Source organism: Elephantulus edwardii, unplaced genomic scaffold, assembly GCF_000299155.1.
Source record: "Elephantulus edwardii isolate Elephantulus edwardi_28Jun2011 unplaced genomic scaffold, EleEdw1.0 scaffold00150, whole genome shotgun sequence".
Taxonomy (NCBI): Eukaryota; Metazoa; Chordata; class Mammalia; order Macroscelidea; family Macroscelididae; genus Elephantulus; species Elephantulus edwardii.
Genome location: NW_006399900.1, coordinates 3,357,079 through 3,380,312, shown reverse-complemented (window position 1 = coordinate 3,380,312; position 23,234 = coordinate 3,357,079). Strand labels below are relative to the sequence as shown.

General features: G+C 39.8%; 1 protein-coding gene across 1 annotated transcript in view; it reads left to right on the top strand.

The window, feature by feature from the left end:
• The window catches only part of TASP1 (taspase, threonine aspartase, 1), a 310,532-nt gene that overhangs the window by 172,105 nt on the left and 115,193 nt on the right, over positions 1-23,234 (top strand). Inside the window, exon 10 of the mRNA XM_006894750.1 lies at positions 3,646-3,756. Within this exon, the coding sequence (XP_006894812.1) occupies positions 3,646-3,756 (111 nt within the window). The remainder of the gene's footprint in view (positions 1-3,645; positions 3,757-23,234) is intronic.

The window sequence follows — 23,234 nt, the reverse complement described above, 5'->3', positions numbered from 1 at the left end:
CTTGGAGAGGGACATCATGCTTGGGAAGGTGGAGGGACAGTGCTGGAGGGTAAGACCCTCTATGAGATGGATTGTTTCGGTGACTGGGGTAATCGGGATGGGTTTGTTGGAGATAGAGCAGCGTTTAGGGCTGTTGTGCATAGGGTCGCTATGAGTCACAAACGACTCGACGGCACATAACAACAACAACCTCTACGTGTTATGTAAAACTATCTCTCTGTGAGGGGGAGAGAGAAGGAGTGAGAGAGAGAGCAGCAAGGCCAGTATATACTAGTGAACAGAACCAGTTATTACATCAGTTGTACTTGTTGATTGCTGCCAAGTTGAGCATGATTCTAGCAAACCTGTGAGCAAAAGATCTGAAGCCTTTCTGTATCATCATGTCTCAAAGTTCATAGAGTTTCCAGAGGCATGTTGTTTAGGAAGTAGATGCCATATCTGCTTCCAGATCTGTCTTGAAATGGGAGTTCCACCAAATGCTGTCCACCGTGGGCAACCATTATGCCATTTGACACCACATTGGCACAAGGTTCAGCATCACAGTAACCCCAGGTTACCCGAGTACAGCATATTGACCGAAGAGTGCTGTACCACCACTTAAAAGAATGTTCCTTGAAAATATAATAACAACTGACTTTTAAATACAAAGGTCTCCTTGAGGTCTTGTTGACTCTAAACAAGAGGCTTAAATAAAACAACCAATAAGTATGTTATTGTTGTTATCTGGCGTTGAGTAGCAGCTCTGAGCCAGTCTCACTAATTCTGACACACCTACCCCCATTGCCCCAGATATTGTTCTCCATCTCATCCAGGGTCTTCCTCTCTTGTGCTGTCCTTCTACGCTTTCAGGCAAGGGTTAGTCAGTCTCTCCTAGCCACGTGCCCAAAATTTGTGAGGTGGAGCTTCAAAATTCTAGCCTCCCAGGAAACACTTGGATTCGTTCTCTCCAAGACAGACCTATTTGTTTTCTTGGCAGTCTATGGTATGTTCAGGACTCTTCTCCAGCACCACAGTTCAAAGTCATCGATTCTTCCTATGTCATCCTTAGTCATTGTTCAGCTCTCTGAAGCAAAATAAATAATTAGAAGACTATGGCCTGGATTAGGTGCACCTTTGTTTCTAGACTAACATCACTGCTTTTCAGCACTCTGGAAAGATCCATGACAGAAGATTTTCTCAATGCAGTTCATCTTTTAACTTCATGACTACTGGTATTAAGAATGTTGATTGTGGATCTAAGCAAGCTATAATTGTAAACGTCAATCTCTTCTCCATCTAATATGGTGTTGCCAATTCAACTGGCCCAGCGGTGAGAATCTTTGCCTTCTTGATGTTGAGCTTCTGTCCATATTGAAGGCTGCAGTCCTTGATCTTCTGCAGCAAGTGCTTCAGGTCTTCAGTTTCATCAAGCAAGGCTGTGTTATCTGCATATTGTATAGGTTATTGATGAGTCTTGCTCTAATCTTGATGCCACACTCTTCCTCATAAAGCCCTACTTCCCAAATGATGTGTTCTGCATACAGATTGAAAAAGTATGGGGACAGAATGCATCCCTGATGCACTCCCTTCTTGATTTTGAACCATGTGCTATTTATTTCCCTGCTCTGTTCTGAGGACTGTTTCATTGTCCAAGTAGAGGTTTCACGTAAGAACAATCAAGTGTTCTGGGATTCCCATTTTCTGCAAGGTTAACCACAATTTGTTTTATTACTGGTTTTAATTTCATGGAGTTAAGAACTTTTAGATATTATTTAAAAGTTCATTTAGCCTTTTTGATTCATGTGTGTATTATAATGACAAGGACTCTCTCCCCCATTTATCACTATTATGTGTATGTGTATATGTGTGTACATTGTTAATGATGTGAAAAATGATACTCTTTACTTTCTCCTTGGCACTGTTGAGGAATCTTAAGTGGAATCTAGAGATGCTTTGTCTTTGAGGTGCTCTTTAGACCATGTACTTGTCTTTTTTTAAGTGTCATTAAATGCTTGGATAATTTGATATTCTGTCTGTGAATTTCCTTAGGACTTGATTTTATAATAATAATAATAATATAAAATACAGCCCTGTTGACAGGAATAATTTTAAAAGTTTTAAATGAAGGAATCTTCATAATGATATTTTTCATCCTTCTGTTCTTATTTGGATAAGAGCTTTTAATTAGGGAAATTGATTTATATACATGTCAAGCAGCACTTAGCATTCCTTTGCCTTTCCAGTGTTTATCAAAGTAGCTTTCACCATGTTATCTATTTCTAAGAAAAAGGAGGCCTGGATATTATGCAAATGGTTAAGTGCTCAACTGCTGGCTAGAATGTTGGCCACTCAGACCCACTTAGGCCTTCCTTGGAAGAAAGAGGTGACAGTCTGCTCCTGTAACGCCTAATGTGTGTGCCGTTGAGTCAGTTCTCACTCACAGGACAGAGAGCAGAATTGCCCCATGTAGCGTCTTAGTCTGTAGTCTGACTTAATAGCTGAGTGCCTGACCATTGTACCTCCAATGGTCCTTTCATAATGATCACAGCCCTATTCTGTCACGTGGCTTCCCTGCCCGTCAAAACGGACTGGAAGGCATCTCCCAATAGCAATAAGTTCCAAGAAAAAAGTTGTTAAATCTGTTACTTTAACTTATTAACCTGTAATGAAATTTCTTTTTCTCTTTGTTTCACTGGTAGAAGTTGTAATGAGATTCCAGGCAGCAGTACTCTTTCCACTTGTGTCTGTCATTCTGTGTCTGAATGGGTCGCTAAGTCCACCACAAGTGTTTAAAATACACTTATAGGCGAGCTCTGGTGGCCTAGTGGCAAGAAGCTGCACTGCAATCACAGAGGTTTACAGTTCAAATTCACCAGGTGCTCTGCTGGAGAAGGAGGGACAATCTCCTCCTATAACAGTCAGATCCGATTTGATGGTACACACACAAAAATAATAAAATAAAGTAATTTAAAAATAAAAAAAGAACAAAAAGTTGTACAAAAAAAATACACTTATAAAAAACTCCCAAACTATTAAACTCTTCACCTTTGAAAACTATGTAAATTATTTTATGTAGGTGTTGATGTGGTGGCCATTGCAATAAAAAGGAGAATTCAGATTTACTCACTCTCTTAAGATTCTTCCCCTGCTCAGGTAGTGGGTGGGGTGTGTGGGTGTGTTTATGTTTGTCTGAAAGGAAAAATGACTTTGACCCAAGGTCCCATGTAGTTATTCACCAACTAGGAGATTAATACCAGTGGAATGTAACCAAATGATGAGTAAATGAGTTTGAAAAACAACAATAACAACAAAATATCTGTTAGTCTTTTCTAATTGCGAGACAGTGGGAATGAAACAGAATCTTGGGAAATTTGTAGGTGAGAAAGTGATTTTCCTGTATTAGGCAAATCAGTCCTATGAAAGAATTTTCCTTTTATTTTTATCTTTGTTTCCTTTAGACATTGGATAGTCTTGTATTTCTTTAACTACTGCCATATCCCACTATTAAAATTACTAGATGGCTCATCAAAATCATTTCATCCATCACTGAATTATTCTCTAACCTAACCTATTAAATGATATGTAGGGGTGTTTCAATGTCCATGAGATGAGAAGGGTGTTTAATGCTTTTTCCCTCAACTGTTCTTGGTTTCTTTGGATTTCTAGGATGTGGAGAGCATCTCGTTCGCACCATACTGGCTCGAGAATGTTCACATGCTTTGCAAGCTGAGGATGCTCATCAAGCACTGTTGGAGACTATGCAAAAGAAGTTTATCAGTAAGTAGACATTAAGCAAGTGGTGTCTTTCTATCTAAATGAGGTTTTACCGACTTGTAAGCTCTATGAGACAGACACTACATTCGTGGCACTCTACCTAGTTGCAGGCAGGAACACCCTGATCAGTGGCTGACCACTTGTTTTCTTCTCGTCTCCTGGCACATCTCTTGGTTTCGCTTGACTGCCTTCTGTGGTTACATTCGGGTAGAGGTACAGAGAGTTCCTTCTGAAGCTTTCTTTGAATTACAGAAGTCCACTTAAATGATAAAGTTTATTTCACCTGTATAAAGGTGTAACTGATAGAATAAATGGAGGGGGTTTAGGGCTATATTTTCAGCAGAAGCAAAAATCAGTGAAGCTTATATATACACATACAGAAAACAAAGATTCATTGCTGTCAAGTCAGATATAGCTGATCCTGCCAAGGGTTTTCCACTCATCTTTGAGTTGGCCTCACAACTCCCTACCCACTAGGCCATTAGAGCTATCTGTAATATGTATATTGTTGTTGTTGCTATATGCCATCGAGTCACTTGCGACTCATAGTGACCCTATGTACAAGAGCCCTAAACCCTGCTGTATCCAGTGCCAACCTCATTATCTCTGACACACTTACTCCCACTACCAGAATCACTGAATTGATCCATCTCATCGAGGGTCTTCCTCTCCTGTGCTGTTCATTCACTCTCCCAAACATGATGTCCCTCTCCAAGGATTGGTCCCTCTTTGCAGCATGCCCAAAGTATGTCAGACGAAGCTTCAGAATCCTTGACTCCAAGGACAGCCTGCTTCACCCTCTCCAGGAGTCTCCTAACAGTCCATGGTATATTCAGCACTCTTTTCCAGCAGGACAGCTCAAAGACATCAATTGTCCTTCTATCATCCCTCGTCACTGTCCAGCTCTCCAATGCATGGCATGCAGTTGTGAAGACTATAGCCCAGATCAGGCCTACCTTAGTCTCCACCTGACATCGTTGCTCTTCGGTACTGTGGAGAAGTCCCTGACAGCTGACTTTCCTAGTGCAGTTTGTCTCTTGATTTCCTGGCTGCTAGTACCAAGAGTGTTGACTGTGAAGCCAAGCAAACTAAAACTGTTAACTAATTTAATCTCTTCATCGTCTATTATGATGCTGCCAATTGGTCCAGTGGTGAGAATCTGTTTTCTTGATTTTGAGCTTCAGTCCATATTAATGGTTGCAGTCCTTGACCTTCAGCACCAAGTGCTTCAGATCCTCCTCAGTTTCAGCAAGTAGAGCTGTGCCATCTGCATAACGCAGGTTTTTGAGGAATCTTCCAACAATCCTGCACATTCTTCCTGCATCCCGAATGATTTGTTGTGCTTACAGATTGAAAATGTATGGAGACAGAATACATCCTTGGCGGACACCCTTCCCAATTTTGAACCATGCAGTGTCTCCTTGCTCTGTTCTGATGACTGCCCTTGGTCCAATTATAGGTTTCGCATAAGAACAATCATATGTTCTGGGATTTCCATTCTTCTCAGAGTAAGCCACAGTTTGTTGTGATCCACACAGTCAAAAGCCTTTGCAAGTAAGAGAGCTCTGGTGGCCTAATGGCAAGAAGCTACACTGCAATTCCAGAGGAGAGTGGTTCAAATCCATCAGACGCTCTTCTGGAGAAGGAGGGAAAATCTCCTCCTATACCAGTCAGATCCAATTTGACGGTACACACACACAAAAAAATAAAATTAAGAAATAAATAAATAAAAAGGCACAGATAGACATTGCCTCTGATACTCTCTGCTTTCTGTCAAGATCTGTTGAACATTAACTATAATATCCCTAGTACCACATTGTAATATGTATACAGAGAGATTTATTTCAAGGAAGCAGTTTATGTGATTTTAGGGGTGTCTGGGAAGGCTAATGAGTTCAGGGTGTAAGCAGGCAGGCAGGCTGCTGACTTTGGAGGTTGCCCAATTCAGAAGCAGTCACGGTCATGAATCACCTGAAGGATTTTATTGAATTGTAAACCACAGATTCATAGGCTGGTTCTACCTCTTCAGATATGGGCTCATCCTAATGTGCTGCTGAGTTTCACTGTTTTATTTTTAATGACTTTGTTGTAATTTCTCTATAGTTCTTTAAAAGTGTTCCCAGAGTTAGACTCCAGTATTTCATTTACCCTTGGATGTATATTACTACCTAATGCATATTGAACCCCCAACTTAAAAAATTCCAGATTCTTTGAAAAGAATGAGAAACTTCAGAGCTCAGGTAACCAGTCTCTGCCATTTAACAGTTAAAGAAATTTCAGTGTGGTGACTTACTCAGAGTCACGGAGTCAGCCAGGAAGGTTCTTTCGAGAAAATTTTGCACACTGTTTGCAATTTTAAAAAAAGTGAAATTATTATGTAATGCTGAAAGCTAGTGGCCTAGTGCCAGGTAGCTGTGCTGCAATCCTGAAGGCACATGATTCGAATCCACCATCTCCTCTCATGTGATTAACTGCCCCTGCAAACCCACTGGAGGGTAAGCTATGGGTCGGTTCTGATTTATGGTACAAAACAATAACAACAACAGTGGCTCACGAGTCAAGACACCTGCTGTCTTGTTTATGTGGTACTGAGCCTGAAAATGTCTGTCTCAAGATGTTGACTTTAGAGAAAAAGTCCAGGCTCAGGATGTCACCTCTAGAGAAGGGCTTTTTCTGCCTATAAGTTCTGGAGGAGGGTCCATCTCTTTTTTGAGCTTCTGCTCTTGGATAGTCTTCATTTGGGCAATCTTCAAACTCTTCTTGCTTCTCCATACCTAATGTGTACTTTTCATATCTCAAAAAGATATACCATATGCTGCTGTGGGGTTTTTTTGTGCCACTTATTCATGGCTGAGACCCTAGCGAGTTTTCAGAGGCTGTAAATCACATTGTAGGGATTTGCCCCTCCCCCGTCCCTCTCACTTACCATAGGCTACTACTGGCTGTTGCCTCATCTGCATAACAAAGAAACCCATAACCTAGTGGGGTTACAACCACAGATACAAGGGTTAGGATTTGCAACATGCATATTTACGGGACACAATGTAGTCTGTGCCACTTGGCTACCACTCTAAACTTCATCTCAAACTCGATTAATATAACAAGTCACTTAACTGGTTTCACTTCTTAAAAGTAAAAGAAGCCAGAGCAATAGAATTCTTAACCACACTAAATTCTATGAAATATCTATTTGACTCAATCCCTTAAGTGGTTATTCTACTTAATTAAGTCGTATTTACACAATAGTTAGAATAAAATTAATCTAGGTGAAACAAGACGAATTAGAACTCAAATTACAACTTGTTCTACAGAAACTCTGAAGACATATACACAGGACAAAGAGAGACAGAAAAGTCATTTTAGAATGAGGAAAAACATTAGCAGTGATGCCAGCCATGTTCACCAGTTGTTAGACAGTGCTTTCTTTCACAAGGAAGCTCTGGTGGCGTAGTCCAGAGGGAGTCACACTGCCAACCCAAAGGCAGAGTCTCTTTAGTGTCTTGAATCCACCTGTGGCTCTGATGAAGGAACAGGAACCTTCTTTTCCCATGAGGTTTACTGCCTTGGGCAACCAGCTGGAGGGTCAGTTGTGAGTCATTTGTGATTCGATGGCAGTGAGTTTTTATTTTAAAAGAGTCTAAGCAATGACATGAATTGACAGAGTGACTGTGACAGTGGCCTTGAGCATGTTGGAGATTGAGAGAACAGCACAGGATAAGGAAAGGTTCCCATCTGTTGTTCATGAGTCACCCTGAGTTGTAGTTGATTCATGGCAGCAAACACCACCACCACCACCACCACCACCTATTAAACACTATTGTGGTCAAGGCTGCCTTAGAGCGTGAGCAATCTTGATTGAAATATGTACACAATTACAAATTAAGAGTTTACAGGATGAGTTGTGGAGTCTGCTGCCTGGCTAAATTCAACCAGAACTAGAATTTCTGGGAATCATTAGGGACATCCTAAGCAAGTAATAGCTTATCCTGTAAAAGCCTCTGAGGAGCCCTGATGGTATAGGGGATATCTTATAGGACGGCTAAGAACAGGTTGGCAGTTGGAATCCACCAGCCACTCGTCAGGAGGAGGGATGGGTAGTCTGCTCCAGTAAAGCTTTGCAGCCTTGAAAACCTGGTAGAAGATCGCCAAGAGTTGGAACTGCCTCACAGGCAGGGAGTTTAGTTTTTATTTTAAAAACTCCCCTGAGGTCTGACAGTTCTGATGGGATTTCAGACTGTATGTCCATGATGGCAAAGCTACATGGCAGATAGAGGTCAGAAGGAACTCAAACAGAATTTGAGCTTATGTCAAGAATTTGAATGGGGTTAGCACTCTCCAGTAGACTTTAGCTTCCCACAAGCCAAGTGCTTCAGAATTGGGGTAGGAATGAGATTTTGTTTGTTCTTCTTTTGACTCACAGGTAGTGTGATGAGTTGACTTGTCTGTGCATTCAGTTTCCTTGCGGGTAAAATGAGGAGGCAGATCTAATGGTCCCTTAAACCTGTGTAAAGTATTAAGGAGCCCTGGTAATAGAGTGGATAACTTGCTGGACTACTAACAAAAGATTGTCAGTTGGCTCTCGGCTGGATGCTGCTGTGTCAGCACGCGGGAGCCCAGGTTCGAACTTGAAATAAACTTTGTTAATTCGGCTGAAAAAAAAAAAAAAAGATTGGCAGTTAGAATCTACCAGTCACTTGTCAGGAGGAAAGATAGACTGTCTGCTCCAGTGAAGACTGGAAAACTAATTGGATTTGACTCGAAGGTGAGGGGTTTAGTGGGTTTAGTTTTGGTTTAAAAAGCTCCTCTGCGGTCTGACAGTTCTGACATGATTTCAGGTTCCCTTGATCCTCATCTTGCTCCACAGTTCTGTCCATTATGTAGTGTAGTTCACAGAGCCAACAGAACTATTTATGTTAAAGTACAGTTGTAAATAATATTATTCAAGAAGTAAGATTCTAAGTTAGAACTGATAATGGTGAACCTTGAATTTCTGTTAGATATTTTTTTAATGAAGCTAGCTATTGCTTCCTGATTTTGCTGAAAAATAGATTATCTAAATGTTCCCTTTACATTACATACATAGGAAAAGCAGTCTGATCAAACATGCTCTTTTCATTCATCTATGACCCATTCTTTTGCCAGAAAGAACTGCTTTTACAGGTGTGGTGTGTGTCCTTATGAAGTGTGTGTGTGTGTGTGTGTCTTTTTTCTTGATCTTTAAATAATTTTTGGGGAACTGTCTAATATATTATTTTGCACACCATAATACTCTTTATGGAACTTTATATATTACTGGATATTCCATGACTTAATAGTTTATTTATTCATTCTCTTGAGAATTGCCCACAATTTTTATCTATGTAATTTTGCAATTTTTGAATACTTTCTCTGGATACTTTTTAATAATGATTATAATCACACTCTCTAAAATTTCCAAAACCAGGAATGGAAAAAAAAAATACATGTCTAGTTTTAACTTGTCTTTTCTGTAATACAGATGAGAGTAACAAATTTACCACAGAGATCTTGATCTCTTCAATTTTCTGTGGATAATCTACTTATACATTTTACCCATATCCTCTTTTACTATTATTGCATCACTTTCTTTTAATTGACATTTAACTTTTACTAATGGCAACATTATTATGTAACTACCATCTATATCAACTCTTTGCCTGTCTACTGCAGAGGTGTTGGTGGACTTGAACCACTAAAGGAACACCACCATTGGTTAGTTGCACAGCTTCCTGCAGACTGTGCCACTAGAAGCCCAACCATCTATAGAAAAGTTAAAAGAACCCTCTTTTAAAAAAAATAAAAAAGTCATGGTATGTTTGCTGTCTGTGCTGCTTCTCTATATAATAGTATAATTTCTTATTTAATAATTTTATAGGATTCATATATATTTAATAAGGTTTTTCTAAGTGTAGTGACTAAAATACTTTTTTTAACCATCAGAGATAAATGAAAATATCTTTAATGTTTTTAAAATTTCAATAAAGGGTATTTTAAAATTGGTTTCGTTCAGTCATACATGTTTTGTCTTGCAACAGTAATTACAATTGTATATTGCAGTTATTTACAGCATCCTGTTGCAATCTCACTGTGCTCTACCTTTCGCTTGATAGAGGATACTTGAATATGATAAAGTCTAATAGAATAAAATGGAAATGCACTGTAAAGAATTGCCATTTTCCTGTTTCCACTTCTCATCATTGCCATTATGCTGAGAACTGGAGCTTTGGTTTTACTTAATATAGGAAGAATAAAAGAGAATAACAAGGTTTTGCATTTGAAAAGAAAAGAAAGGAGGCGGGAAACCACATACTACTTTGTGTAACATACAAAACTTATAAAACTGGCTAGATTAAAAATAGTACCTTAATAATATTTCATGCTAACCAACAGATTATAGTCTGAATGCTTAGTTAAGTAAAAAAATAAATAAATTTCCTTTATAGTTGTGCTTTTTAAGTGATTACGCACATATAAAAACATTTTCAGTGTTTCAGATGTGACTTTTCTTATTTGTGGCTATTTTTGAAAGAACTTAGTTTCATAAATCATTCTTTTTTGTGCAGACTGTGGATTCATGTGTGGTTTGTGAAGTTGAGGGTGGCATTCTAGCTTTCTGCCAGTTCTCAACATTATGTCTCATTGTATTTTAGTTTCTGCTTAATGTTAAATGATTGTTGATAAAATTTTATCTATGAATAAATTCCGTTTTCTCTTCTTTCAGTTTCTGAAGTAAGTAACATTATCAGCCTATAATCCATGTGATTATTACTGAATATTTTCAGAATATAGTGTCTGTAGTATTATGATCAGGAGCTCCACCTTACTCTCTGTCCGCATTGGGTAATGGACCATTAACACATTTGACACATCAGTGTTACAGTGTTCAGCCTCACGGCAGTCACACATTACCACTGTACGGCAACTTGTACACCAGGGCTATATGACCTAGAGGAATGTTTGAACAAAAACAATGAAAGACAGGCCAGAGGGCCGCAGATTAAAAGTCACCCACCTTTGGCTTGGTAGCATTGCTTTCTGTTCACTCGGCCAGCTGATCTCTCTCAATATGCTGATGTTATTGTTGTTAAGTGTTGTCGAGTCACAGGTGACTCATAGCGACCCTATGAAGGAGAGTCTTCAAATGCTTGGGTGTCTTTCATCCTCTCTCCAGGTTCATAGGGTTTCCGGAGGCAAGCTGTTACAGAAGTGGATTAAAACAAGCTTGGAAGGAGGAGTGGCATCCACTTCTGTAATAGCTTGCCTCCAGAAACCCTATGAACCTGGAGAGAGGGTGAAAGACATACAAATGTTGAGGACTCTTCTTCATAGGGTCGCTATGAGTTCCCTGTGACTCAACAGCACTTAACAACAACAACAACAACAACAACAGTATTATGATAAATAAAAGCTCATTGCTGTCAAGTTGGAACCTTATCCATAACTGACCATTCAGTGGATTTTTTTGGAGACTGTAAACAGCACAGGAAAAGATAGCTCCTCTTTCCACTGCGAAGTAATTGGTAGATTCGAACCGCCACATAGAGTTTGAACTATCTTTGGGTTAGTGCAGCATCTCATAGTTGGTGGAATACACCAGCACAGTTCCCTTATTATGATAAGAATGTGTAAAATATGCTCTATATGTTTTTATTTTATTTCCTTTGGGGGGGTTTTGTAGACCTAGATAAATCTTGGAGAAAATGTAAGCAGTGTGCTTCTTGGAGGCAAAGAAGACAAAGCTTCATCTCACATACTTTGAGCATGTTATTAAGAGAGACTATTCCTTAGAAAGGAACAACATGGTTGGAAAGTTGGAGGAACGGCGAAGGAGATGAAGACCCTCAACCAGGTGAATTGACACAGACATTACAGAAATGGGCTTGTGTGTGTCAGAGATTGTGAAGGTGAGACAGAATAGAATAGGACTCAGATCTGTTGTTCATAAGGTCTCTGTGAGTTGTACTTGACTCAGTGGCACCTAAAAATAATAATAACTGAGAGATGGTGTGGGCAGAAATCTTGAATGATCCAAGAAAAATCAAAAGAAGATGAATGTCCTGCACAGAATCACTAAGAATTGACAGACAATTATTTCAAGAAGTACCATATTATCAAAAGCCAGTGGTAATAAAGAAAGAAATTCAAGCTTCAGTGAATGCAGTGGCAATAAGTTAGGTCCCAGGAATTGGTGGGATACCAGTTGATATATTTCAAATGATAGATGCAGCCCTGAATGTACTCACCAGTCTATGCCAGGAAATTTGGAGAACTACTGCATGACCAACTGACTGGAAGAGATCCATATTTATTCCTATTCTCAAGAAAAGTGATCCAATAGAATGTAGACATACTTTATTGAGCAATATCATATGCAAGCAAAATACTATTCAAGAATATTAAAAACTGGCTAGAGCAGTACACAGGCAGAGAACTGCCATACATTCAAGCTGGATTTAGAAGAGGCCATGGCACCTGGGATATCATTGCTGATGTCAGATGGATCCTGGCTGAAAGCAAAGAATATCAGAAGAATATCTATTTTTGCTTTATTGACTATGCAGAGGCATTTGACTGTGTGGATCATAACCAGTTATGGCTAACATTGAGAAAAATGAGAATCCCAGAACACTTAATTGTGCTTTTGAAAAACCTATACTTAGACTAAGAGGCTGTTGTGTGAACAGAGCAAGGGAACACCACATGATTTAAAATTAGGAAAGATGTGTGGATGTATGTCAGAGTTGTATCCTTTCTCCGTACCTATTTTATGTGGATGCTGAGCAGATTATTCAAGAAGCTGGACTCTATGAAGAAGAATGTGGCACCAGGATTGGAGGATGACTCTTGACCTTCACTATGCTGACAACACAGCCACACTAGCTGAAAGTGAAGAGGACTTGGAGCACTTGCTGCAGAAGGTTAAACATGGTAGCCTTCAGTATGGGTTGCATTTCAGTGTCAAGAAAGCAAAAATCACACCAGAGTCTCCGTGCAGAGGACTCAGGCTCCAGCTGTGGCCACCACCTAGTGGATTTTCTATAACGAATAAAGTGAATTATGTTCTAAAAAAAAAAAGAAAGCAAAAATCCTAGCCACTGGACCAAAAGGCAACACCATGATACATGGAGAAAGTATTAAAACTCAATGACTTCATTAAGTCACTTAAGAGCAATATACCCAAAGTTTGTGAGGTGAAGTTTCATCATCTTTGCTTCTAAGGAACTTTAAGGTCCTTAAGTTGACATCCTTGCTCTGTAACACTTTGGAGAATTCCTTGACAGGGTATTTTTTCCATGCAGCACATCTTTTCTTTTCTTGGCTGCTGTTAATTGTGGATCTAAGATGAAACTACTGACAGCTTCAGTCTTTTCTCTGTCATTTTGCCTATCCCATGAGCAATTTAAAATAATAGAGAAGACAGATATACAGTACATAACCTGTACAATATAATAAATATGAACTGAAAGTTCAGCTTATACAGGGACTTCCATTCCTGGCAGTTTCATGAAATGGAGATCCTGGAATCTTCTGACGACAAATAATCTAAATTGCTAGAAAAACATTAAAGCCAAAATTATATTTTCAAATGAACAGGTGACAATTTTCATGTAATAGACCCAGAGAGTTGGAACTCCCATGGATTTAGCAGAAATAAATTAATCCTTCTTAAAGGAATGTGTTCTTGACTCAGATTTCAAATATAATATGAAACACATAAAAGTATTTATATAAGGGATTGTGTGCTAACTAAAATAGCAGTATTTTGATTTGACTACCAAAGACTTCAGATAGAAGTATTAGAGAATGTAAAGTAACTACATTTTAGACATTTGTTTCCTTTTTAATAGGAATAATCATTGTGGAGACAATATTTGCTGTCATGAATAGTAAAATATATGCATGCCTTGCAAGCCTGAAAATCCAGCCCTAGATACTAGCTTTGAGAAATCGTCATGTATGTGCCCAGGCAGTGTGCAGAAGAATATTTTTAGCATTACATTTCTTACCTAGGATAAATGAGAAACACATGTCCATCAGCAGGAGAATACTCTATGGCAGTGAAAAGGAATGTATTTCACTGACACATTTGCATGTGTGAATCTTAAAACAACACTAAATATAAAGAAAATAATAAGTAGTGAAGTTGTTACTGTTGATTTTATGTGCGCTGAGTTGACACATAGCGACCCTATGCACAGTAACTCTAAACCTTTCCCTGTCCTGTTCTACTATCCCTGTCTCTGACACATTTACCCCCATTACCCCAGTTACGGTGTCAGTCCATCTTGTCTGGGGTCTTCCTCTCCTATGCTTCCAAGCATGGTGGTCTTCTTGGACTATTCCCTTATGGTAACGTGCCCCAAATCTGAGAGACAGAGGTTCAAAATCGTTGCCTCTAAGGAACAACTTGGTCTTGCTCTCTCCAGGACAGACCTGTTTGTTTTCTTGGTGGTCCATATTCTCTTGGTGGTTCAATACTTTTCTCTAGCACCACAGCTCAAAGGCATCAATTCTTCTTCTATCATCCTTACTCGTTGTCTGATACATAGTAAATAATTGCAAAGACCATGGCCTGGCTGAGACACAGTTGCTGTTCTTTAGCACTTTGGACAGGTCCTTGACAGTAGATTTCCCCAGTACAATTCGTCTTTTGATTTCCTGGCTGCTGGTGCCAAGAGTGTTGGCTGTGGAACCAAGCAAGCTGAAATTGTTAACAATCTCCTTCTCTTCTCCATCTCTCATGGTGCTGCTAATTGACCCAATGGTGAGAATCTTTGTTTTCTTGATGCTTAGCTTCAATCTGTATTGAAGACTACAGAAGGTTCCTGGACCTTCTGTGGCAAATGCTTCATGAAAAGGTATGGAGACAGGATGCATCCCTGATGCCCTTCTTTCCTGATTTTGAACTGTGTAGTGTTTTCTTGCTCCATTCTAATAACTGCTTCCTGGTCCAAGTATAGGTTTTGCAGGAGCACAATCAATGTTTTGGCAAGAATTCCCATTTTTTCTCAGTGTTAGCCCCAATTTGTTGTGATCCACACAGTATAATGCCTTTGCATAGTTGGTCATCAGTACACATTATAAATCTAACTTTGCAAAACCAAGCATCATGTTCTTATACATAACATATATGGTAAAGCTCTAAACAAGAGAAAGAATGTATGAAAAAAGAATTAGGGGTATAGTTTAGGGGTATATATTTTAATGTGCTTGGTTAATTATGTTACATATATTCTACTGTTATGAAATTCTTTATAATTAAATTCCTTGAGATGAATTGGCACTTAGGCTGCAACAGTCTGCCCAGCTGTTACGAAGAGAGTTCGATTGGCGTATTCTGTAAGTAGTTGCACTAACTCCCCACTGACTAACTCAGAGTGACGCTGCTCTGGTTGTCAGAACCCCCTAGCAGCTCTGTGGGAAGAAGATGGTCAGTCTCCTCCCATGCAACTTAAAACCTCTCAGAAGCCAACTGGAGGGGCAGCTGTGGTTCAGCTCTGAGTCCAGGGTGATGAGAGAGATAGGGTGTGAGGATTTATTTGGTTAAGGCAGTGTTTGATTCTATTGTACATATTGATCAGAAATGACTAGTTAGCACCTAAAAACAAAAACATCATAAAGTAAAAATAGAGGTGTTAAAAAGAAATAATAGACAATGTCTTGTGGTTGGGAGACTAAAGACATTGTCATATAGGAAGGAGATCCCTTCAAGAAGAGAAAAATCTTGGACTTGTTTGGCAAATAGCAATCTAACCAAAGGACACAGTCTGTCTGAAAACGTGGTGTAACTACAAGTCAAATAGATAGACAAGCAGTACAGTGACTAACTACAGAAGGTTTTTGGAATCAGTCACTCTGATGTAGATTAGACTGGAGGAGAGAGACCAGTTGGTAGGTTAAACAGCTGATCTTTTGGGTTGCCACAACGTTTAAACACTGCATTAGAGTTCTTTCTAATTTGGAGGTCAAAGCAATACTAGATTGTATAGAAAGGTAGGCCCAATTCCAGAGGCTCAAAGAGAGAATCTTGGGCACTTGATGGTGAATTGCATATGGCTGTTGTTGTTGTTGTTATGTGCCGTCGAGTCGCTTGTGACTCATAGCGACCCTATGTACAACAACCCTAAACTCCGCTTTGTCCTGTGCCAATCGCACTGTCTCTGACACTCCCATTCCAATTATCCCAGTCACTGAATCAATCCACCTCATAGAGGGCCTTCCTCTCCTGCGCTGTCCCTCCACCCTCCCAAGCATGATAATCCCTCTCCAGGGATCGGTAGATGTGGGAAAAGAGGCAGCAGAATAGCCAGGAGTTTCTGCTTCTAAAGGACTTAGAACTTCCTGCCAGTAAAACGTGTACATGGAACATTAAAACATAAAGGGAGAATGAGGTTGCTTTTGACTGTGTTGGTAAAGAGATGTTTTTACACAAGACAGACTGGAGATGTCATCATAATTTATGGTGTCATCCAAAAAAAGGGGATAATCTGTGAATAATGGCCACAGTGGCTTGAGTTAGATCTGCTTTATAGCAACGCTATGGGAGAGAACAGAACTGACTCTTACGGTTTCCTGGGCTGGGTATTTTTATAGTTGTAAATGGCCACGTCTTTTCCTACTCTCCTCCTGTGGAATGTATTTCTTCTTGGCATTTCTTTATTTCCTGTGTGGTGTAGTCCATTAGGAGTTGTGCTGTTAACCCAGACACCTTGCTTTTAATGTTTTGAATCCACCAATGGCTCTGCAAGAGAAAGGCGAGTGTTCTCCTTCCTTAGAGTTTGCAGCACCAGAAACCCAGTGGAGTGTTGGTTTTTGAGCCTGTTCTGCTTCAACAGCAATGATTGTCAGTTTGACTTTTTAAGTTTTTAGTTATTTACCCTCAGCTTCTCTGTTCAGCATTGTATAAACTCTAAGAGGAAAGATTTTTATTCTCTCCCATGGCTATAATTCAAGCAACTAAAAGAAATAGAACTAGTTCTTTATTAAATGAATAATAAATGTCATTCTATTATGACTGGCTACCAAGGCAAAGGGTCCCTATGAGTCGCCTGTGACTCGACGGCACTTAACAACAATAACATCAACACAGAGAGTGACCAGCTGGCCCAGTGGACAGAAAGAGATGCTACCAAGTCAAAGGTGGGTGACATCTAATCCGTGGCCCTTGGGTCTGTCTTTCATTGTTTTTGTTCAAGCATTCCTGTAGGTCATATAGCCCTGGTGTGTCCACTTGCCATACAGCATTGACTTGTGGTTGCAGTGAGGCTGAACACAGTGACAGTGATGCGTCAGATGCATTAATGGTTGTTTATCCATGGCGGACAGTGTCGGATGGAGCTCCCAGATTAAAACAAGCTTGGAAGCAGGAGTGGCATCCATTTCCATAATAGCTTGCCTCTGGAAACCCTATGAACCTGGAGAGAGGATGAAAGGCATTAAAATGTTGAGGACTCTCTTTCTAGAGTCGCTTTGAGTCACCTGCGACTTGATGGCAGTTAACAACAACAACAACAACAACAACAATCATGACTATTTAAGTCTTCGTGACAGGTGAAAAAAGAGACCATATATTTTTTCCCCATTCACAAGGTATAGTTGAACATGGACATTATTTAATCATATCAGTAATAATTGATATTGTTATTTGACGGCCAAAAGACCAAACAGATACATCTTGGAGAGGTTGCAGCTGGAGGGAAGAACGATAAGGCATCGCCTCACAGATTTTGGGCATGTTGCTAGGAGGGGCTAACTCTTGGAGATCGTGATCATGCTGGGAAGGGTGGACGGTCAGCAAAGGAGAGGAAGACCCTCAACCAGGTAGATCGATACGGTGAGTGCCGCAATGCACTTTTATGTGTTGGGAATTGTGAGGATGACACAGGATAGAACAGGGTTCAGCTATTTTGTTTATAAAGTTTCTATGAGTCTTACTCGACTCAGTGGCACCTAAAAACAACAAATTTTTGCTGAAGATTATTTTAAAAAGGTCTGGAGCAGAAAATTTACGGGAAACTCAAAAATTCAGTCCGGATTTAGAAGAAAGAGGCCTTGCTGATGTTAGATGGATCTTGACATAAAATAAGAGAATACCAGAAAGACTTTTATCTATATTTTATTAATTATGCATATGCAAAAGCACTTACTATGTTGTTGTTATGTGCCATCAATTTGTCTGTTACTTATAGTAATCTTACGCACAATAACTCTGAGACATGCCCTATCTGGAGCCAGTCTCACTGACTCCCAACACATTTACCCCACTATTCTAGTTAGTGTTTCAATTCATCCCATCCGGGGTCTTCCTCTCCTGTGATGTCCCTCCCCTCTTCCAAACATGGTGTCCTTCTCCAAGGACTTGTCCCTCCAGGACAGATGCCCAAAGTATGTGAGGCAAGGCTTCAATGTCCTTGGTTTCACTCTCTCCAAGACAGACTTATTTGTTTTTTTGGCAGTCCATGGTATGTTTCATACCCTACTCTAGCACCACAACTCAAAGACATCGATTCTTCTTCTGTCTTCCTTTGTTACTGTCCATCTCTCAGAGACATAGCAAGTAATTGTGTAGACCATGGCCTGAATTAGGCACACATTCATTTCTAGACAGACATTGTTGCTCTTCAGTACTCTAGAGAAGAGAAAAATCTGACAGCAGAGCAGATTTTTCAAGTGCAGTTATTCTTTTCATTTCCTAACTGGTGATCCCAAGAGTGTTGATTGTGGAGCCAAGCAGGGTGTAATTGTTAACAACCTAAATATTTTCTCCAGCTATCATGATACTGCCTATTCACCCAGTAGTGAGAATCTTTGTTTTCTTGATGTATAGCTTCAATCTGTATAGAAGACTACAGTCCTTTTGCAGCAAATGCTTCAGGTCCTCCTCAGTTTTAGCAAGAATGGTTGTGTGATTTGCATATTACAGCTTGTTAGTGAATCTTTCTCCAATCCTGATGCTGCATTTCTCCTCATAAAGCCCAGTCAAGCCCAGACTCCTGAGTGATCTGTTCTGCATATAGATTGAAAAGGTATGGAGATAGGATGCATCCCTAACACATTCTTCTCCTGATTTTGAACAGTACAGTGTTTCCTTTCTGTGTTCTGAGGACTGCTTCATGGTTTTAATATAGGACGATGAGCATAATCAGGTGTTCTGGGATTCCCAGTCTTCTCAAGTTTAGCCACAATTTATTGTGATCCACTCATTCAAATCATAGTCAATGAAACATGGATAGATATTGTTCTGGTACTGTTTGCTTTCAGCCAAGATCCATCTGACATTCGTAATAATGTCTCTAGTGCCACAGCCTCTTCTAAACCCAGCTTGTATTTCTGGTAGTTCTCTGTTGATGTACTGTTCTAGTCATTTTTGGCTAATCTTCCATAGACTTTTGCTTGCGTGTGATATTACTGATATTACTCAGTAATTTCCACACACTGTCAGGTCACCATTTTTTAGAATGGGGATAAATATGGATCTCTTCCAGTCACTTGGCCAGATAGTTGTTCTCTAGATTTCTTTGCACAACCTGATGAGCACGTCCACAGGTAGCTTCTGTTTACTGAAATTTGTCAATTGGTATTCCATCAATTCCTGGGGATTTGTTTCTTTTTTCCTGTTCTTTAGAGCAGCTTGAACTTCCTCCTTCACCATTGCCTCTTGATCATATGTAGTTTCATGAAATTTCTTCTGTGTCAGCCACTTCTTACTGGTACAGTGAATCTGCATTCTTCTTTCTTCTTCTGTCATCTTTCTTGATCATTCATTTTTCTGCCCACAGTATCCTTAAGTATTGCAACTCAAGACTTGAATTTGTTCCTTAGTTCCTTCAGCTTTAGGAATGTGAGCAAGTTCGGCCTTTTTTATTTTCTGACTCTAGCTCTTTGTACATTTCATTATAATACTTTGCTTTGTCTTCCTGATTTGCCCTTTGAAATCTTCTGTCCAGGTCCTTGCTTTCTTCCCTTTGGCTCTAGTGCAATAGTAAGAGACTCTTCTGACATCCATCTTGGTCTTTTTTTCCTTCTCTGTCTTTGTAATGTCTTCGTGGATGATATTCTTGATATCCTCCCACAGCTTATCTGGTCTTCACTCATTAGTGTTTAAGGCCTTGAATATGTTTGTGAGATGGTCTAAAAATTTCTAAAAATTCAGATGGGATAGACTTAAAGTAAAATTTTGTTTTATGTGGATTTGATTTAACTTTTTTTTAGCCTTAGTTTGAACTTGTGCATGAGTAATTGATGGTCTGTCCCACAATCAGCACCTCTTCTAGTTTTCACTTCTGATACTGACTGTGTAAATAATAATAAATGTAGAATAATGGTAACATGAATAGGAAGTCCAAAGAACGTTTGTGGTCACTTGAAACTTGTACATTGACCAAAATCTCAGGTGTTTGAAGAGAACACACATATGCCATATGGATTAAAATCAGGAAAAGTGTACATCAGGATTGTATCTATTCTCTGTACATATTCAGTCTGTATTAATTATTGCTGTGGAGTCGAGACTGACTTGTGGCTGACTCCAGTGAGTTTTCAGAGACTGTAAATTGCCCGAGAGGAAATAGCCCATCTTTACACCATGAAATAACTAGTGTATTCAAATTAACTTTGAGTTAGCAGTTCAACTTCCTACCTACGAGGCCACCAGAGCTTCCTTTCTAGCTATATATTGAGAACTTTAATGAAGATGAAGAATGTGGCACCAGGATTGAAGGAAGACTCATCTATGACCTCTATTACACAGACGGCACAAGCTTGGTTGCAGAAAGTGCAGATAACTTGACACGATGACTGAAGGAAGTCAGAGTACAACCTCAATATGGATGACAGCTTAGCATTAAGACACCAAAAATCCTCCCCAGTACTAAATATCATGAAAAAAAATGTTGAAAATACTGAATTTTGGATCCACAGTCAACATCCATGGTAGTGGCATTAAAGGAATCAAAAGATATATTACATGGGGCCAATTTGCTGTCAGGGACCTCTTTAAGGTCCTAAAGAGTGCCTGGCCCAGCTATGTTATTTTTCATTTGCTTCATATGCATGTGAAAGTTGGACAGTGAACAAAGACCAAAGAATCGATGCTTTGGAATTGTGGTATTGGCAAAAGGTATGGAATGTAGCCTGGACTGCCAGAAGTAAAAATTTATCTTGGATAAAGTGCAAGCAGGATGTTCCTTCGAGGCAAGGATGGTGAAACTTTGTCTCACATACTTTGGTTATGTTGTCAGGAAGGCCCAATCTTTGGGAAAAAAACCCTCATGCTAGGAAAAGTAGGTCATCAAAAGAGATTAAGATTGTGGAGGAGATAGATTGACACAGTGATTGCAACAGTGGACTTGCATTTGGTGAGGATGCTGAGGATAACTCAATTTAGGGAAGGGTTTTGCTCTGATGTTCCAAGGTCACTGTGAGTTCTACTTCACTAGACAGCACTTAACAACACATGACTAAATGCTTGGCTACTAACTCAAAGTTTTGGGGAGTTTGAAGCCACCAGCTGTTCTGAAGGAGATACAGTTGGCTGTAGAGATGACATCTGTGGTACATTTCTCCTTGGTGCAATAGGTTTGCTTCTGAATTGACACCATAGCAATAGGCTTAAAGTATGTTTTATAGAAGATCACAAAGTTACACATACAAAATATTAGTATTTTTCTTTATTTATATATGCCAACTCTCGGAATATTTTTAAATGTCCAGAAGTTTTAAAAATAAGAATGCACTTTCATTCTAAAAATGAATGTGGTTTTCTGAGAACCTTTAAGAATGTTCAACATTAGAAAAGCCATGACTGAATAAAATGCTCTCTTCTCCTCCTATCTGCCCCCCCCCCTTTTTTGTTCAGTGGTGTTGGTGAGCTCTGAAATACAGCTTCTCCCTCTTTTTTCATCGTCTGCCCTTTCTCTCATAGAAGCTTAAGGAAAGATCACATCCTGGGGAGCTCTGGTGGCCTAGTGGCAAGGAGCTGCAACTACAATCCCAGAGGCGAATGGTTCAAATCCACGAGATGCTCTGCCGGGGAAGGAGGGACAACCTCCTCCTGTACCAGTCAGATCTGATTTGACGGTACACGCACACAAAAATAATAAAATAAAAATAAAAAATTTTTTTTTAAAAAAAGAAAAGATCACATCCTGTATATCACATGGTGCCATAAAGCTTATGTGGAAGGCTGGAGTGATTACTTAAATAATACTTCCTAGAATTACTGCAATGAGTCCAAATTTAAAACATCTCACCCCTCCCCACCCCCCATTTATTGACTGGGGCAGCAACCATTTGAAAAGATTTACACCTTCTTCACTCATAGACTGTTTCAACAAACATTTTGCATTCATAACAGTAATGAAAAATCTAATAAATTGCCTGCAAGCCATGTAAGGACCTGTATCTTTTTAGTGAAAATGTGCTTCTCTCTTGCACTTCAAGTCTGTGATCCTACTCCTACTGCTCACCTTTCGTTTTGAATGTAAATAAAGTTAAAGAGGGGGAAGAATACAATTGCTTTGGCGTTAGCTTACAAATATGCTATGTGACTTGCTCATTCCCATTTAGGCCCATAGGCTGGTTGCTGCCCTACTATCCGAGCATATCTTCAACTTTGGACTGGAAGTCTTTGAGAAGCTGCTCGAAGGGCACAGACAGGACATAGGCAGTTCTTTTGCTGCATACCCCAAATTACCGTTTACATGCTTGGAGGCACTAACACCAATAGGTGGTTTTCATGGGTGGGTGGACACTTTCATGTTGTTACATGCAGCTGAATCAAGTACAACTCATAGGGACCATAGGAACACAGATCTGTACCCTTGCCTGTCCTGTGCCATCCTCATCACCTCCAACACATTTCTCATTGGTGTCTTCCCTTCTCTGCCTGACACTTCTTCTCCAAGCATGATACCCCTTTCTAATGAATAGCTTCTCCTAGGAAATATATCCACAATGTGGGAGATGAAGTTTTGCCATCCTTGCCTCCAAGGACCACCCTGCTACTCTTTTTCCAAGATGTACCTGTTCATTCTTTTGGCAATTTATGGGATATTTAGTATTCTTCTCAAACAGCACAAGTTAAAGGCATTAATCGATTCTTCTTATGTCACCCATATCATTGTCTAATGCTGAGAAAAACTGTTGTTACTGAGTTACTGATTTTATTGATTAGGAATAAGCTAATGATATGGAGTTATCAGATTAGGTGGAAATGAGCAGCAAGCAGCAGAAAGGTAGCTTTATAGAGTGGACCTGTTGTTGTTGTTGTTATGTGCCGTCGAGTCGTTTGCGACTCATAGTGACCCTATGTACAACAGCCCGAAACCCTGCTTTATCCTGCGCCAACCGAACTGCCTCTGACACACCCATCCCGATTACCCCAGTCACTGAATCAGTCTCCTCCTGCGCCGTCCCTCCACCCTACCAAGCATGATGTCCCTCTCCAAGGACCGGTCCCTCCT